General features: G+C 44.3%; 1 protein-coding gene across 1 annotated transcript in view; it reads left to right on the top strand.

Moving 5' to 3' along the window:
• The window catches only part of MTX2 (metaxin 2), a 34,396-nt gene continuing 16,290 nt past the window's right edge, over positions 1,220 to 19,325 (top strand). The window contains exons 1-3 of the mRNA XM_021397911.1: positions 1,220 to 1,376; positions 15,476 to 15,523; positions 16,472 to 16,518. Of these exons, the coding sequence (XP_021253586.1) occupies positions 1,337 to 1,376; positions 15,476 to 15,523; positions 16,472 to 16,518 (135 nt within the window). The 5' untranslated portion in view covers positions 1,220 to 1,336. The remainder of the gene's footprint in view (positions 1,377 to 15,475; positions 15,524 to 16,471; positions 16,519 to 19,325) is intronic.

Genomic DNA, 19,325 nt, shown 5'->3' with positions numbered 1-19,325 from the left:
ATTTCATTTTTCTCCTTGAGTGAAGCTGGAGTGTCTGCAGTATTTCAGATGTCAGCCATGTTTATACTGCTGAAGGATTTGGCATCTGTCATGAGTTAAATAACAAATGTCATCACTCCCCGAGCAAAGGCTTTACTACTGTTTACTGGATAGAGACGTGGCTAAGTCAGCCCAAGAATCCATCACAATACTCAGAATTATGATAAATATTCTCATCCATCATGATGTTGGCCAGTGTTTCCTGCTACCATTTGTCAGATTGTAGTTTTGTTTTCAATCTTCATTTGATTATATTTCCAGGCAAAGAGAATTATTATGCCATGGCTACATATGCAGTTGTATCTCAGATAACATTTCAGTTGGGAACAAATTCAAAGGGATTTTTCCTCAGACTGGATTAACTAAGGAGATATAATTCCCCAAATATCAGTTTGTTCATAATTCTCTCAATTTCTATCCTCTACCTATTATTGAAGGAAAAGTTCTGCAGAAATGTTGCATATGGAGCCCAGTGAAGTTGCTTTTGTTGGCAGTCGTAATTGGCACGGAGAAGGTGTATTGTAATACACAGAGATGTCCTTCACATTGTGTGACTCTCTTTTTATAAAGTCTGAAATTCTGTGTGGTTGACACAGGGCTGCAAAGAGGCTACAGCCTGTGCAGCAACCCTCATAGGAGATGGCGAATGTGTCATTTGTGGTTCATGGCATGGAACTAAGGAACAGTAAGATCTGCACTGTGTTCCCTCCACCCCCAGAACAGGATTTTAACGGATGGAATTAAAGTTGTTTGGCTTCATAGTACACTTCCACATTTTGAAATGTTTGCATTTGCATTTAGCTTTAACAGTGTACGCGCAGCTTTGCAACATATCATTTCCAGATGAGTCTCTCCCTCACATCCCAGCAGCAGGTCCCCACGCGGGAATTACACTGTACATCAGCTCTCTGCATTTCTTTATTGGCATATCTGCTTTTACTTGGGATATGTGCATATCCGCGCTGGCTGAGAACGGCACAGGCTCTTTGGACGAGGTACTCCCAGGCCCAGCAGGAGCCCTCTAGGAGGCACCGGCTCCTGCCCGCCCGGCCCCCACAGCGCAGGGCTCCGCTATACCCTCCCTCCTCAGGCCGCTGCCCGAGCACGCCCCCACAGCAGCCGCGGCGCAAACCTCGCCCGCGCGGCGAGCAGCTGCCACGCAAGGCCGCCGGGGGAGCGGGCGGTGCGAGGCGGGAGGCGGGCCGGGCGGCGGGGCGGGCCCGGATGCAGTCGGCCCCGCGGCGCGGCCCCAGTTCCTGCCTGTGCCCTCAGCCCGGCGGGGCTCGCCCTGCGCAGCATGTCGCTGGTGGCGGAGGCCTTCATGAACCAGCTGGCCGGTGAGGGGCAGGCGGCCGGTGGGGCGGGTGCCGGCCCGGGGTGGCCGCTGGTGATCGTGGGTGCGCTCGGCCCCGCCTGGCGGGGCGCCGGGGACGGCCGCCCGCAGGCCGCGGGAGGCCGGGCCCCGTCCCCTGCCGGAGCCGGCGGGACCCCTGTGCCGCGGGGCTGCAGGCCCGGGCGGGGCGCACGGATCCCGCTGGGCTCTGAGGGCCCAGCGCCCTTGCTGCGGCCGGAGCCTGCGTGACCTCTCCGAGGCGCGGGAGGAGAGCCGGCCTGCCTGCCCCGCGAGGACTGCTTGGGGAAGGCCCGACCGCCTCCCCGGCAAGCCGGCTGTCCTCAGATCCGTGCAGATCTGTGCGCTGGGCGCGCTCGTCCCGCAGGACAGCCGCTGTGGCACCTTGCAAGGTTCGCGCTGCCGTGGCGGAGCGCACACCTGCGGGCAGCAGGCGGCCATCACCACCTCTGCTCACTAACCGAGCCTGCAGGTCCCAGCTGTGCAAGGGGCACCTTCACTTTGATCTAATCACTTTCCTTTACAAGTGCCATGTTTCTTGTGTTGCTGTTATGAAGCTGAGAAGTATAATATGCATCATTTGCTCTTATTGCAAATTATTATTATTTGCACCACAGCTGGGCTGTGTGCACCAAACATGAGCTTTGTCATAAGTAGAGGTGATGTGCTTAACTGTTATGCTTTTTATCAGAAGTGCTCTCAAGGAGCAAATGTGCACCTCGGATAGTTTCTGGCTGAGAAGTTCAAAATGCACTCAGTACATTGTGCGTAGAACGTCAGTGCATCGGTCAGGTTTCTCCCTCGTCTCTGTTCTTATTTCTTCCTGCTACATAAGCCCAGAAAAAGCAAATACTGCAAGGAAATGGTATTACCATCTCTGCCAGACTGTGGGGGAAGAAGTCAGCAGTTGTCCCAGGAGCTGGGTCTGTAGAGACTCTTAACACAGAAGTCCTGGTTTGGTTTTCAGAGCATGCTTGCCTGTGGCTGGTACAGCAGAGGAAACACAGAGAACCTCAAATTTGGGTACGTGAGAGGGACCCACAGGCATCCTTAAAGTTGTGCTAGGCTGTTGGGCTGGGACTTGTTGATTTATAGATGTTATCTCTGGCAGCACTTACATTCTAAGGGCTAGAACCCCGGTTCCTCAGGATGTGGGGATTATGGTCTCTGTCAGCACTGCTTCATGCCATTTACTAGCACGATCCCCTTATGACTTTTTATTCACTTACATTGTGGAACACAAGGATATTCACAAATGTGAGTAGGAGTTGATTCTGTTGTGTTTGTCTACTCTGTAGCCTTTATGAATATTCTAGAAAGGATACTTATTTCTCACTGGAATTACAAATACAGACTGAAAGCTGTACTGCATGTAGGCATGTGTATAGCATAAGAAAAATGCTCATTTGAAACTCTAGAACCAAGAAATACTGCAGTGCCTGGCTCCTTCCTTTCCCTCCTTTCTGAGTTGCTCTTCCTCTCGCCTCCCCTTTGGGATGATTGCTTTCACTAGCCTCAGGCTCTCGTGATGACAATTATACTATGAATGTGGGACTCTGAAAGCATCAGAGGGGTTCATATACTTCTGGACCTTCCTAAAATTTAATAAGCATAGAACCTCATCTTTTATCTGAGAGTCACAGGTTAAGCAATGCTTGTTTCCTTTTTTTAGGTAATATAACATGCAGGTATCTAACACAAAATTGCTGGCAGTGTTCCTGTATTTTTGCAGAGAAGTGCTCAGTGCTTATTCTATTGATCTTCTGCTGGATGTGCAGCAGCTTACCGTGACTGAAGGTACAGTCCTTCAGTCCTGTCCACTTGTAATGCTATAATTGGGAGTAATACTGTTTAGTATTAGTAATCCAGTGCGGATTTGGCAAGCGAATAGGCTCATGTTTTGCATGGCCTCTTAATATCACCTGCATTACCTGGATACTAATACACCTCTCTCTCAGTCTGAACTCTCCTGCAGATGTCTGGAGAGTCAGACCTTGTAGTATATCTGTGTCCAGTATATACTCTGGGACTGGGGCAATAGACACCTTATACTCCCAAGGTGGGAGATGCCCAGCTTCCAACTTCAGCCATGTCTGGGTCACAGGGATGGTCTGTCCCCCAAACCCACCAATCATCACTCTGTCTCCCTGGAATTTGGTTGGATCACCATAAATAACTGATGTTTCTGCACCCGTGTCAACTAGAGCCATAGCCCACTGTGTTTTATTTCGGGACCAAAAAATAGTAAATTCAACATAGGGCCTCCAGTCTTGTCTGAGGGCCCTAGGTACGGGATGGCTGGCATCCCTGGTAACACAAGTAACTGCAATTGCCAGTTCTTTTTCCTGAGGTGGCTCAGGCATAGTGGCCTGGGTCACTTGAGGAGGCTTCTTCCTCTTGCTGGAAACTAGGAAATCTTCCAGGTTCCATATTTTCATTGGTACTTTTTCCAATAATTCTTACCCTGCTTTTTTGGGGGATATTTTGAAACTTTTGATTTTCCTCCAACTGCCTCCATAGCTGGAGGAGGACATGAGTTGGCTGGCAATCAATTTTCGCAAATTGAACCCCAGCCCTGGTTATAAGTCATTAAACATCTGTTTTCAGGATACCAACATTGGTCCCAGTAAAGAAATCTGTGAGGCAGGTTTCCTAGTTTTTCATTACGGAGAGAACTTCTGCCCCTTCCAGCGTCCGGATATCGTGCCTGGCTTGAAGGAGCTCTGTCTCCCCTAGATCAGCCACCAACTGAGTGGCTTGTTGGATAATGGCCTCCAAGGCCACTAAAAGGGCTCAATACAGACACCAGTGTACCGTACTGATGGGAAGGAGCTTGTCATAATATGAGGTCCTTCATCCTTGCTGAAAATTTAACCAGGTCTGGACTCTCAAAAGCATAGTCATAAATTGCCTCCTTCATTCCCAATTCTCTAATATAATTTTGAAGATCTTCCCTTGAAGTCGATAGATCAGTATTTATCAATACATCACTTTGTTTGGCCAGACAATTCTACACGCTGCCATTATCCATTGAATTAGTGAATGGTTTTCCTCATTATGTATCACAATTGCTTACAGTCAGAGGGCTGGATGTGAGGTAATAGATGCAGGTTTAGAAAATTCAGGTCCTTCCACACTTCGGGCCCCCACCTCTCATAACCTCAAGAGGTAGGCTGGTACACTCTCTCGTGGTTTTTGCTTAAGTTATTGTAACAGATCCATGAGTTGGGTGGCTGTGTACAGGCCCCCTGTTACATGTGATGCGTGGGCAGGGGGCCACTCCTCAGGTGACAACCCTGCTGGTTTACCTTAGACTTTCTTTTTTTCCTTGAACTATTACTGGTCTTATTTCTAGAGGATCTGAGGTTCCCAGATCCTCTAGTTGGATTTCAGTCTGCTTTGCTTTCTTTTTATTCTTAGACTCAACCAGGATCCAAGGATCCAGGATCCAAGTCCTTTTTCCCCTCTAATGATATGGTTCTTAATTTCAGAGGGGAAGTGCCATTTGAAGGTAAGGCAGTTTGCCCTGTCAGAGGTTTAGTTTTATTTTCCAGTTGTCTAATATGAGCTTTTAAAAGCTCATTTTCATCTTTCAATTCTTCCTCAGAGGAATGATACACATTAATAGTTAGTAGCAAGGGCCATGCTACAGCAGGTGCTGCTGCTACTGCTCTTTCCTTACGTATCGAAAACGTGTTTTAATTTACTCAAAAATTCAGCCAGTTTTGAAGGGGATTTAATAATGGGACCATTGTCCCTTAGAAGTCCCCATTGTTCAATAATCTGAGTGGCACTCAGCCATGGACAACCCTGGAATCTGGAGTTTTCCCTTGGAGTTCCTCTTTCAGTGTATTAGGGGTCCCAATGACCATCCAGTGCACCAATTTTTTTTAGATAATCCATCCTGAATAAGCATCTGGCTAGCTCACCAAGTGTAATGCTATAATGCAATGGGAACCACAGCAATAATAACAAGGTGGCAAAGTTCTAGGCTGCAGCAAGCAAGGATAAACCCAAATGCAGCAACTGTGGACGCAGAAACAAAGGGGAAAAAAAACTGCTCACCCTCAGAAGACCTCAGGTACATAAGGATCTCCAGCAAGACACCCTTGCCTCCACTGCCAGCCTTTAAATGAGGTTGGGGAGGGGGTAGATCCTGGCCCCACCCCTTCCGGTCACTCAGGGACATTGGATGCACCTGAGCTCCCCTGCATTGGCCCTGCCTTCCCACTGGGTGCTCAATCACTGGTTCAAGCCATGATTTAGCATTTCTGCTACACCACTGAATCATTTTAGAAACAAAATTATGACCTTGCCTTTGCTTTCCAAAAGCACATCAGTGTCAAAAGCAGTTATCTGCCTTGAAAATAATAAATACCTTTGCCAGTGGGTCATGGCCTTCTAGCTCTTCTGTATTATGTATCACTCCAAGACTGAAACTAAATAAAGGCAAAATTGCTCAATTTGTTCCAAGTGGAAAATTTTTCTAGATGTTATCCAGGATCTTGGCCAATACCCCCACTTGTAGATTTGCTCAAACCTTGCATAGACACGGAACAGTTCATTCTGGTACTGCGAAGGTATAAACGCCTCGCAAATATTTTTGAGAATGAAAAATTGTGTATCTGAAAGGAAAAGCATACATAACAATGGCTGTTCTAATAGCCTTCTCCTCCTCCTACCTGTGATTGTGAATACTGTGCTTTGTGTGAGTGGAATGGTAAGAATGATTGTGGGGGGGGGGGAGAAACAAAAAAAAAAACAGAGCTGTGAATCTGATTTAACACTGGCACTGGTTGCTCAGAGCAGTTGTGGAGTCTCCATGTCTCCATCCCTGGGGATGCTCAGAACCCAGCTGGTGACAGCCTGGGGCGACCTGCTCCAGCTCCAGCACCTCTGTGGTGCCTTCCAGCTCAGCTGCTCTGTGCTCCTCAGTGGCTCAGCCTGCTTGCACATCTGCAGTAGCTCAGCAGCTTCTATGCAACGTGCATGCATCTGAACGTGCTGAGCATAACCTGCTGCTGTCATGCCTTAGTGATCCAATACACACTGATGACTATATCTCTTACACAGAGTAAGACGCTTGGTTTAGTGATGTTCAACTGTTCACTTGTTCAGGAATATAGAGAGACTGATGCTGTATCTCAGGGAATAATGAATAGTTCCGTGGCTCTGTGAATTGCAAGCATGTTACGCCACATTTTGAATAATCAATTTCTGAACTGTTGCAAATATTAATAGGATATATGGTAGAGAATTTGTTTAGAGTTGCTTAGCATCAATCACATTTTAACAGGGTAGGAAATGAGTATTTATGCTATAAGAAGAATTAGAGTGCCAGCTTTCAAGTGGTGCAGAATATTAAACTCTGGCTGTGGTAGTTTTGAGAAGCTGACTGCTCAAATTGCCCAGAAGAGATTGTTGAAATGTTGTTCAGTTGATCACTGAATTACTCGATATGCTTAGCATTTTTTCCCCCTGCACAACATTAGTTTCAGATCAGCAATCAGAAAGAGAGAAAATAATATCTTTTTGTCCTTTGATCTCTGAAAAATTTCTTCTGTTTATTGCAGCTGAGTTATGTCTAAAGGTCTTAGGCCAGTTTTAGTGCTGAGGGAAATGAATGCAGTTTGAAAAACAGATGCCCTTCTGCCTTTAGATATTTTACATTCTCAGTGAGTCTACCTGCAGTGTAATATGCCAGTGCAAAAGTAAATCTCTTATGTGCATGTTTTATGTATTAAGACAAGCTGCAGTTTGGCTTAGAGAAAACATGCAGGGAAAACTGACCGCCTTCATTGCTCCTGCACATAGAGGCATGACATTTAAGCTGGTTATGCATTTTGTACATTAGGATGTACGTGTGTGAACACAAACAGTTCCTGCCTATGTACAGTGAAAAAATAGTTCCCTTTTTTGCTTAATACGAAACTGTCTGCTGCACAGGCTATTGAAGCCTTCTGCTGAAGTGCTTGTAGTTGAGGAATGGTTTGTAAATACTAAATTTGTCAGGCTGTTTTGGTTTTATATTGCAGTATATGTCAGGCTGGGGACACGGACATGGGCTTTTTTTGTTTTGTTTTGGAGGGGGAGGTAATCCAACTTAAAGGATCCCTTTAGCTCCTGTTCAGTTGCCATGAACAAGTCTCTTAGGTGGCTCTTGCCAGTTTGCTCAGACACATACATTTTGTAGCTTCATTTGAATCAGTCCTTTGAAGGGTTTGCCTGCCTAATCTTTTGTTAGGCCAGAGGAGAAATGACTTTATTTTGTAATAATTACAGTACTGTACGTATTTCATTCTGAGTTAGCTATTTCTTGTTTTTAAGAAGCAATATAATTACAGTTTGTAATAGAATATCCTTCTATAGTTGCTTCTGGCTCCATTAAGACAAAGCAGTCTTCCTCTAATCAGGATTTTATTATTAGATGTTTTCTGCTAAGTAATAACTTCTTTTTTTTCTCATGGCAGGAAACAGGATTGCTCTAGAAGTATGACAAGAAAATTAGAAAATGAAAAGGAACGCTTACTTTGATTTTGTCCCATTTGCTTTGCAAATATCATTGTCTCTTTTGGAGGCTGACCTGAAGACCGTGAGCCCTACAGCAGCAGCAGAGGCGCCAGTGCCTTCCCCTTACCAGCGGCAGCGCTTGGCTGGCTACACCACTGCCAGCCCTGCCTGTGTTGCTGCCCCATACTGCTCTCCTGCCTCACATCTCTGCTCTTCTTGCCCCTCCCTGAGGCCCAGGCTCTCAGCAGTGCTGTCATCACCTCGTGCCTCCTGGTAGTGCTGCCCTTGGCTCTTGGGGCGAGATTTAAGAGGGAATGGAGGACAGCCTTAATGAAAGGCCACAGGGCTGGGACTAGGTGAGCAGGAAGAATGCGTGGGGAGAAGCTTTTGGAGCAGATCAGGGATATTGAGGTCCTGTCTGGTAGGACAGGTGGGTAGGATCCCTGGTGTGGGTCAGAGTAAAGGCACTGGGGATGAAGCAGGGAACTCCTAGGGGCACTTTGCAGAAGTGGCTTTCGGTCTGCCTGCCAGACATCCTTAGGAGAGGAGGAGTTTGGATTGGTTGAATGAGGAGCTCTCAATCTAAAATAGCTTCCCAAAGGGCTAATTTGAAGTATATGAATGTAGTTAACATGGTTAAGAATTGTTCTAGTCCAGTAGGGCACTTAGGGCATTCATGAGTGTCAGACATCTGTCCTCTCTTCAGGGCAGCACCTATGCACGGAGCTTTATGTCTTCAGGCAGGGGCAAAGGACTTGAGTAATGCAAAGGGAAGAGATTGATTTAGAGATCTATAAAAAGCTATAATTAAGAATTACAGAGTTTCTTTGAGATGGAGCATTTGTGCTGAATATCAGAAATAAGTAAAATAGCTCCAGCTTGTCGAGACTTGAGAAATAAATCTATTGAGATCATTATTTGGCACTCTCTGCTTTTCTGGAGTCCAAAAGTTGATTTAGGAGCAACTTGTATTTATGATTTTGATGCCGCTGGGTTTCAGTGTCCTCTCTGCGAGCGAGGAGTTGCCAGGCCACCTCCTCACAGGGAGCGTGCCGAGTACCCGGGGACCACACCGCAGTGTCTGTGCTCTGGGCACTCAGCTCAAAGTAATGGAGTTGGACAAATGCTTCAATCCACGCCATTAATAGCTTTCTTGGAGGGTTAAGGAGCAGATTGTCTCATCTTAAATGGCTGCTGCAGTCATGTCACGCTCAGCCTCTCAGCATTCTGCCACACGAAACTTGAGTTTGGGAATTGTCGCTGAGATTGAGTCTTCACACTGGCGTGTCTGCTTGATCAATAATTGCTGAGTAGCCATGATTTATCTGAACTGTAATATCTCTGAGAAGGAGGCCCGGGATAGATTTAAGCAAATGATGTAATTATTTGATGCATGATTTAATGTGTCCTGTTTAACTTGTGTGAAAGCGGGCTTTCATTTGGCAAGGCGCTGCGGAACACTTCGTGGTCCTCGGTCGGCAGTGCCACGGAGCTGTTGATGCTCTCATTTCTTCTTGGCCCTTGTCAGTTTGCAGGACCAGGCCAATTACATAGCACTGATCTCAGTGTGGGTGGGTTGGCTGGTGGGACTCAAGGGGGCCAGTCCGCAACTTCCTCATACTTCCATTATTGATCGCGGATAATGGACGAGATGTGTATTTTTAACCGCTTTGGTTCCAAAGTGGCTGTGCCTCCATGGCATTAATCAAAATGTGTTTCTGCACTTAATTCCTGTAGTCAAGATTTAGAAATGCATCAATTCCTGGCATTTTCTTTTAAAACAATATACTGTTCCCTGCAAACGTGACCATTTGCATTGTGAAAAGGGAAGGAAGTGATGGCCTCCTTCTTTTCGATGCATCTCGACATCAGGCTATTAATAATCCTTTTTCCTTCTGGAGTCTGTGGGTTAGCTTTCGGAGTGGTTCCTTTGGGTTGAGCACAGCTCCCATAGCAGCAGCCAGGCAAGGAACGCCTACCCAACGGTTGTTAGGATGTCTGCTCCACGGTGCTTGGAGACTTGTAAATAATGCTGTTGGATGTGGATGCTGCCAGATGCAGGACTCGATTTCTTTGTAGTGTTTACTCTTGTGAGAAAACAGTTTTGAGGTATCTCATTATAATTTCATCAAATCTGTACCTAGGGAGAGGCTAAAGGAAACAGTGTGGAAATAATGCGTAAGTTAATTTCTCCAGCTGTAATACTAGAATATGGCGATTCAAATTAATGCTAACTTTTTTTAGGTTTTAGTAGAGAGTATTTTGCCTCTTGGCTGTTTTAACAGGCCTTTAATGCTATGTGAACCAAACTGGTAAATACAGATGTTTTCGCTTCCCTCCTTTTTATGCAAGTTTAATATCAAAGTGCTTAAGAATATAACAGAAAGGGAAATGATCCATGCAAATCTGGCGACTTCGGAGAAGCTGTCTTTATTTTTGCACGGTCTGTAAACTTCTGCTTACAGTTGCAGGCAATGGCTCTGTCCCAGGCCCGGCTTCATTTACGTAACAGCATTCAGTGAACTGCATGAAAGACGGTGCTGGTCAGTCGGGTGCGTGATTTACAGAAGCAGAAAGAAGGTGTTGAGGGATAAATTACTCACAAACTGAGAACTCAGTAGATTTTGGTTTACAGGAGACTTGAGGCAGTGATTGTTTCGTTTACTTTTCTTTATGTACCTTCAGCACTTGACAAATAAACTACAGGCTAGTAACATTTGGTGTTAGTTCCTTAGCCTTGATTCTGATGAGGCATATTTTGGCTTTATAGCTGAAAATTACTTACATCTGCATTGCCTTCCGAAAACGTTCCTGCTCCACCCAAATTCTATGGTAGTGCTAATTGCTGGGAACAGCTTAATTTCAAGTTGAGCATTGTCCTGCAGAATAACCTGATAATAACTTCATTTCCCTTGCAGCAGGGAGCACTTAGAAGCCTGGATCTGGAGGTTTCTCATGTCTGTGCCCAATGCTCAGGAAGGAGTGGCTTGCGGCCATGTGCTAAATGAGCTAGCACTGCAAACCACGTCGGGTACCGTGATGGTCGAAACTGGCGATTCATGCTAGGCTTCTGAAACTGTTAGATTCGTGTTTAGCATATGCCACAATTTAACATGCAAAGTGTTTTATGTCCTCTTATTTCCACAGTCAGTCTTATTTTTTAAGTAACAGGATTAAAGGCATAATTGTAAGCCATTTATTTCATTACAACTCTTTCATCATTGTGAAGCTGCTTGGGGAAAGTGGATGAAAATGGCTGCTCCCCCATCCATCCAGGCAGCACTGACATGGGATGAAGTTTCCCAGCTATTAGAATGTAGGAGTTGAAGCCTAATTTGGTACTCTAATAAGATGTTGGAACAGTCTGGACAAGGAGCTGGTGAGACTGAAGTGCTGCAGAGAGTGTTGGGAAGTGATGCCTTCCTTGTCGCAGACTTCTCTGAGGGAATGTTCTTGCAGCCTCTCATTCTTTGACCTTGAAATTCACCTGTGTGCAAGGACCCCAGAGAAGTACAGTCTGTCCTGTCCTGTTCTGAGAGCATTAGCTGGAGCTGAGATGTGTGAGCCTCAGGTGAGCTGCTCGTCTTCTGCTGGTAGTGAAGTCCTGTGCTCTCAAGGATCTCTTCCCATGGCTTAAATGCATTCGTCCCTTTTGCAGTCCCAAAAGTACTTAGTTTGATAAACTCTTATTATTGAAATGACGTTTCTGAAACATCTGGAAATGTTGAAGTAGAGATGTCAATTGGATATAATCTCTGACCTTAGTGTAGCTCAAGTAAAACATTTCACTCCAAAATCTGAAAAATGCGCCTGATGCTATTCTTTTCTAGCGGCAAAAAATGTGATGACTGTCATGTCCTGTTCTATGACTTGGAAGCTTTTTGTCTGAGCAGAATGATACATTCAGTAATTCATTCTCTTACATGACAGATGAGGCTAGCGATCTCTTTTAATAGATAGCTGCAAACCTGAGTAATTACAACTCCACTGGGAACACGCAGCACACCAGTTCTCAGAGTCTCCAAGTCTCATTTGACACCGAAGAATCCTGCTAGCACTTTGAATTCTATATTTTCTATGCTAAACTGTTAATAAGTAGAACACTTTGACTAACAAATACATTGAGCTTAGGGAAATTTTCATCTATTTTTAGTGATTTACAAAACCAAAGAAGATTTTTTTGTAGGTGGTCCACTTGCTGTTTGACTCCTCTGTGGCGCTGAATTCTTAGCTCCTGTAACCGGGCTTATGTGGTGATGCTTTCTGTGTCCATACGCTTTTAGTTCTCACTTGCCAGTAACTTTTGAACTCGGTGCTTGTTTCAGATGTATGTAATAGGGAGAACTGATCCCATAGATGCCATTTTCCTATAACTGGCATAAAAACAAGTGGTACAATAGGAGGGAAAGAGGGGAAGACAACAATATGAGGTTCACTTCTCCTGAAAAACAGTAGACAGTCCATATGAAAGATTAAATGTTTGAATTCCTTAAGCATGGGAAAAATGTCAGTAAGATGAGAAAGCAATCTTCAGTAAAGATTGCATGCCCGAGAGGCAGACCCATTGAGCGCCACGCAGTCGTGGTTCCGCTGGTTCTGGAGGCAGAAGGAAGAACCTAATGGTTGCTTATTCATAAGTTACGAAGAGAAGCTATTCCTGGAAGGTGTACTCCCAGGCAGTTACTTCGTCCTGTGAGCAGTTAATGATAAAAGTGTGTGTTGCGTAGGATCTAGCGCTTAAATGTGGTTCTGTGTTGGAAGCTTCTGAAACTGAATTGACATAGCATTTGTTAATTTTCTTTCTCTTCTCTGTCTTCTCTTTTTCTCCTTCTGTCCCAGTAGCCTTGCAAAGCTTCCCTTAGCTGGGAAACTAACATCTAGTGACCAGAAGATTATAGTTGCCAGAGGATAAACTGGGTTTGACTTCATTAGTGCACAAATGATAAGTTTGTGAGGAGTTATTATAGCATTAATCAACTTGATGGATTGGAAATATGACAGAACTGAAGCAGCGTGTAATATTAGTGCCTATTATTCTACAAATTATGTCTTCACCTACATTCATAAAGCAGGAGTCATCGCCGTACACATTACTCCTTTTCTCCTCGTGCAGAAGCTTGTGGTGTCCCCTCTGTGATATCTGCCTCCATCCCCAGCAGGTTCTAGCCTCTGTGAGCTGCAGATTTCGGCCTTGCAGCTTACTGAAGGCAGCTATAGGGCTGGTCTCTGAATTTAGTTTGTCCCTCCCAAGCCTGGACATGAAGAACTGAAGGCTTTGGTTCCAGGCCTCTGAACATGTGTCCACCTTGTCCACACGCGCGTGCTTGGTGTTGTGACCACCCTCTGGAGACTGGCAGATGCTGAGTGCAGGGCTGCTCCTCTTGCTTTCACATAGAACTGCTGAATTCTGGAGTTCAGATGTCCTAATAAGAGAGGCTGAGATTTTTATGTGACCGTTCTTGTTTCATTTACTTGTCAAAAGACAAATTTTAGCGCACAGTTGAATGGGTGCAAAGGTGTAAAACTGCCTGTGTGCTTTCCTTCCCTTTAGCTTGGTGTGTGCTCCTGTATATTCTAAGACTGGTGATAAAAGCTTCATATAGTGACTGAGTTAGGGTCAGATCCTCAGCAAATACAGTTTGTGAAAATCTGTATTTGTTCAGTAGAACGTGGAAGGAAATTCTAAGCAGTTAAAGGGCAGCGAGTTACAGAAACATTCTGCTTGTGTTTTGGTTTATAACGCAGATGTAGCATGCCTTAGCGGTGGTGTCTGCTTGGACTGTGTATGTCAAGAAGCTGTGATTTGTATCGAGGGCTGCCTGTAGCTTAATGCCAAGATCAGACTGGAATTAGTGTTTGAACTTCTTGAGACAGACTTAGCTCTCTTGCTGGAAAATGAAAAGTTCATTTAATTTTTGTGGGCCTGAGGCGTGTCAGCCACGTGCATGTTCTTCCAGTTTGGGACAGAATCCAAGAACTGGATGTAAATCTGACACGGCAATCTAAAAACGGTCGGGCAAAAATTATCAGTAGAAATGGATGCACGCAATTTGTAGTTCTCAATACCATTTTGGGCATGGAAAAAGGATGCTCTCTCTTTGCTGGCACGCTGGGGTGTTGCCGTGTACAGGAGCAGTGTGCCCTTGTGGCTTACTTCCGTCTCAGAGGTCAGCACTGTAAGTTTGCTGAAGTACAGCAATAGCTTTCTTAATTTCCTCATTACATTTGTTCTTGCAAGACTTCAGTGGACCTGAAGAAACGTATTTCAGATAAATTATTTTAAACACTTACGGTTGCGGTACTGCAGACGGTATCTAGTCTCTTTTTATTCCAAGAAGTAAATGTACTTCCACCTCAAGAATTTTTACTCCAGGGCAAAACTTTAATGGAGGGGTGTAAAACCAATAACTGCTACAGTAAAACATAAAACATCTCTTTGTGACAAGTAGGGGTGATTAGTTGCTTTCTCGTGCCCCTGCTAGTGTAGCTTTGGTAGGCTCAGTGCCTTCATGTTAAAGGTAGTGACCTTTGCAGAGCTGCATGGAGTGTTACAAGTTTTGCAGCTCTGTGTGACTTCCACGCAAGTTACCACATCGTCAGTATTTTCTTGGAGTTTGAGGAGCAAGGTACAAATAATGACCCTACTGAAGCCAGTGGCACAATTCTGTCTGAAGGACGCTTAGTTATTTATACACTTCATCGCTTTAAAAAGAAATCTTTGTGGGGTTAAAATACAATATAGCCAGTTGGGATAAAATCCAAGTTTGAATTGATATCTGAAAATAGATTTCTGAAGTGAATTTAGCAAACAGTGTAATGGAGTCAAAGCAACACAATGACCTGTAATCCTAATGCTAATGCAATCGCTGCTGATCAACTGTTTGTTACTTTTGTCTTCCCATGAATTCATATGGAATATGATGAACTGCTGCGGTTCTCAGTTGGACGCTGTCATTGTCTTCTGTTTCTTCACTTTGCGACTGATGGTGCAGGCTTTTTTCTTAACGAATATTGCCATTGCCGTTAGGGCTGGCCAGTATATAATTTAAAGCAAAAGGCAGCCCAGGTCTTCATGGGGTTCGTAATGTGCCCGCACACCTAGCTCTCTGGGTACGGCGTCGGGCCAGTCAGGCACAAAGCTCTTCCATTTCCCCAGAGCATTCTTCGTGTCTGGTTTTGAGGTTCTTGTTTTCTTCTGTTCTTTACAGAATTCATTGTTTAGTACCTTAATAAATAATTGCTCGAGTGGCCAGAGTTGCGATGGGAATGCGCACGAGGATGCCTTGTGGCAGAGAATAGCTAGCTGCTTTTGCTGTGTGATAATTGCAAAGCCATTCTGCAATGTAGCTTGGGTTTTAGCTTTGTCTGCAACATTTAGCTTTGAGGCTTAATTTTCTGCCCTGAGTTGTGCCCCTGCGAGCAGAAGAGAGTGGCGGGGGGACATCTTTGGGCAGGTCACATTTCGCATCAGCGTCTTTACAGTTTGAGTTCTGCTCTTGGTAACGTTTGTGTTCTGTTAGCATCTGCAGCACGTTGTTGTTTGGCTTGCTTAATTAATTCCTCTTCTTTCCACAGCCGCAGAGCCTTGGCCTGAGAATGCTGCGTTGTATCAGCAACTGAAGGGTGGGTACGCTTTTTGCAATTAGTAATTACTCTATTTTTAAAAACCTATTAAATGTGCTCGAAGATAATTAACTGCGAGGAAGCGCAGCAACTGTTAAGAGCCCTTTGTGTTGTTTGTCTGGTCAGAGGTTTGAGCTACGCTTACATCTGCCAATATAAACCAGCTATTCATGGCCTATAAGGTCCTTGGTTTATTATTGACTCATTATATTGGCTGCTGTAGGCAGTGTAAAATGATGTGGTTGCAGGCACAGTTGGCAGATTTACTGCACCAATAGCTGAGGCAGCAGATTTTTGAAGTCTTGTGGTAAAGTGGGCTCTCAGTAAAAAGGAACTGTTAAAATGTATAGGCTAGGATGGTTCAGGCTCCCTTTAGCAGCTCTTCATATATCATCAGATCACATTATGGCCCCCATTTGGGGCTCAGCAGCCTGCTACAGTTGTCAGAAGACTGCAAAGTAATGAAGACTAATAGGTAGCAGCCCTAGTCTTCTAAGCATGGAATTTTTATTGCAGTGAACTTGTCATCTTTCTTTTGTGTGACAGACCTAGACACAGTGCGCAGTATTAACTGCAAGCCATTTTTATAGCTTTCTGAATGCTTTTACTTTTTGGCCAGAGGAGTTATGAAGATGCGGTTTTATTTAACTTTGATTAGAAGAAGAGTAATTGGCATAAAGCTCAAGCGTTTGGTTTTCAATTGTGAGCATTTTTATTGTACGTTGTTGGTAGCCTATGATAAATGCAACTGCATTTGCAGGAGAAATATTCCTGGTACTTTTAAAAAATATTTACGTAGCAGTCTAGCTTCTTAACAATTATGTATTTGCTCCTTGTTTTACGTGTAGGAAATGCAACTCAGAATGACTTACAGTTGCAGGTCAGTAGGTAAATAGACACTGCTTTTTGTAATTGTGATCTTTTTTACCTTTTTTTTTCTTTCAACAGAGGACCAGATTTTGCTCTCTGATAATGCAGCTTCCCTTGCTGTTCAGGTAACATGTCATCTCTTCTAAACTTAAGATGTTATTTCTGTTTTAGGTTTTGAATGATTTTCTTCTAGCTAAAATGTCTGTATTTACCCGAATGAATAATTTAAGAATTATTTCTGTCATAAGCAGTGACTGATTTCCTGTGTCTGATTTGCTTTGCATTGTCATTGAAGTGCCAGAGCCGAAAGGACACGAGGGTTTGGGCGTTCTGTACAGATGATGCTGCTTGTACTTGTATTTATGCTATATTGTATCGTATGGTATCTGCTTGTCTTCCTAATCTGGGACCCTGTGGGGTGCCCCTCTTGTCAGTTGGGGTGCCAGTTCCCCTTGTGGCCCCTTGCATGATGCTTGCTGCTATTTTGTTCTCAGAGCTACTGCTGCCCCCAGCTTCAGGCAGATGTGCTGCGGGCATCAAATCTCCATGTGTGTCTGGTGAAATTGAGGAGAGCTATCGTTTGTATGTAGTAGAGATCCAATGTGGTTTGTAGAAATAGTCCATATAATTGACAAATTTGCATCTCTAACTGACTTAAAAGCACCTCTGTGGCTGTGAAGTCTGCGTAAACTCCATTAACCTGTTAGGTTCAGTAACCCCAAATCTCGAGGGGATGCGTTCCCATTAGCAGAGAGGATCAGGCTGTCAGAAGTGGTGGTGAGTGGGATGTCTGTCAGGTTCCTGTTTGAAGCAGCTTTGCTACTGCTTTGTGTAGCAGGGAGCTGCACTGTTCCCCTGCTTCTTGCTTTGGTGTGTGGTCTGGCTTGGCTGCTCTCAGCCAAGACCGAGGGGTCTCTTAGGGCTGTCCAGAGGGTCACTTCTCATTTAGCCTCATGGGACACTGGAGACTGTAACTGACATTACTGGTAAAAAGGTTGGGATTATATGATCACAGTAACTACTGGCTGGATCTCTCCTCCCAGTCTAGCAGTGTAGGAAATATCTCTAAGAGTAAATTCTATCAGAACAAAAGGTACCTTTGTCTTGTGCTAGGAAGATGAGTCATCTTTGATATACCGAATATATGGGGCAGTCTTTATTTGCTTGGGCGGTGTGTTTTATATTGTGCCTCACAGTAACGCGAATAGGTGTTTTTGTTGCTCCCTTGATTTCAATGTTCCTTTTTACTCCAGAATCCTGTATTTTTTGTGGTTTTTATGCACTTTCTTGCCATTTAACAACGCACATAGGCGTGGCTTCCATTTAAATCACACAGACAAAAGAAACAATAACATAACCGTAAAATTTCCTTTTCTAATGCATCATTTTACTTTACTGTATCCAGTCCATTGTTATCCTACACATGTCACTTAGATGATAAATTAAGTATAATATATTAAAAACGCTTGTTTTTCTTCAATATTCTCTAGCTGGACAGCTGATAGTAGCCATGACTATAAATACAGCTCTGGTAGATATCTGATCTTCAACTTTATAGAACAATTTTCTATTGGGGAATCATATCCATTTAGAAGAACCTGTGTAACAAGGTTGTGACTGTGAAAGAATAGTTATCCTTGGTGTATGCAATTTGTTTTGAAATACTAGAAGCTGTAGTTTTGCATTACTAGCTAAGTGATCAGAAAGCTTTGACTAGATCATTGTAGTTTGCATAAGGAAATTGCTGCATTCGTCTGGTTCAGAAATGACATTTTATGCTGATAGGAGCCTGTTTATCTTTTTACTGGATATCTCTCCCTCCTGCTCCCACTTCCCTGAGGAGTAGATGGGAGCAGCGGATAGGAGGAGAAATAGGAGCTGGTACCTGAGGCTTCTTTTCCTCACAGTTGCCGTTTCACTTCCCCTGTTATGGATTCTGGGCACGTGACTATCACCAAAGCAGATCCATGGCTTGTTCATGGCCTGATGAACTTTCATGTGATGAAAATGCATTGGAATTTTGAATGCATCTGCTCAAAAGAGCCTGTGGAGTCGGCAGCCATCAGATCCCTAAGGAGCATGGTTCACATGGGGACACTGGGTGTGCCGGGACTGGTCTTATGCATCTTTCTCAAAGTCCCCTTACAACAGCCCTGCGTTATGCTGCTCTGAGGTAGCTCTCAGAAGACAGATATACAGAGAGTTACATCTAAAGCAACAAAAAAATCCAAGGCCATAGTAAGTAGCTATGTGCAGCGCAAGTGGGGAGGACAGAGTGTGCTGGGAATTGCTGAGCGGCTGCGTTGGTGGTGTCCTCAGTAGTTAACAGACAAATGCCTTTGCTCTTGTGGAATCTCTGCTGATACTGCTGGGTTGGTTGGCTGTTTTTTAATTCCTCTTCTACCCATGTTTTCTAATTCTTCTGTCCTCTTCTTCTGTTGTTCCTGGAAAAACACCGAATGAAGAATTCCTTCCTCTTTTACAGTGTGCACATTCTTTGAATTTGCTGAAAATGCAGCATAACTTCAAACGAGCTAGCGTATTGTCTCAGGTACTGCTTGGTGTTTGCACTCCTTGCTCGGTAACTTGAAGGAATGTATTATTTAGGCCTGTTGAGAAGGAAGGCCACTTGATCTTTGTCTGCAGAACCTTGATATTGAATGAAATGATATTTTCACTTCAGGGGAATTATTATTTTGCCTTGATTTTAATCTCGGCACTGATTTTCCAGCTACAGGAGTGAGAATATTGCATTTAGAATGAAGACTCTGTGCTTCTTGTGTGATGTTCGGCATTGTTCTCGTTAATGAATATACATGTACTTCCTGGGCAGTGTGACTCACAGTTGAAAGCATTCTCCCCTTGTTTACTGTACAGCTTCCAAAGTGCAGCATTCCTGCTTATCAGTCTTATCGTACTAAAAAAAGGCTCC

This window comes from Numida meleagris, chromosome 5, assembly GCF_002078875.1.
Source record: "Numida meleagris isolate 19003 breed g44 Domestic line chromosome 5, NumMel1.0, whole genome shotgun sequence".
NCBI lineage: Eukaryota > Metazoa > Chordata > Aves > Galliformes > Numididae > Numida > Numida meleagris.
Note: the sequence above shows the minus strand (reverse complement) of the source record. Positions and strands in the feature narration are given on the sequence as shown.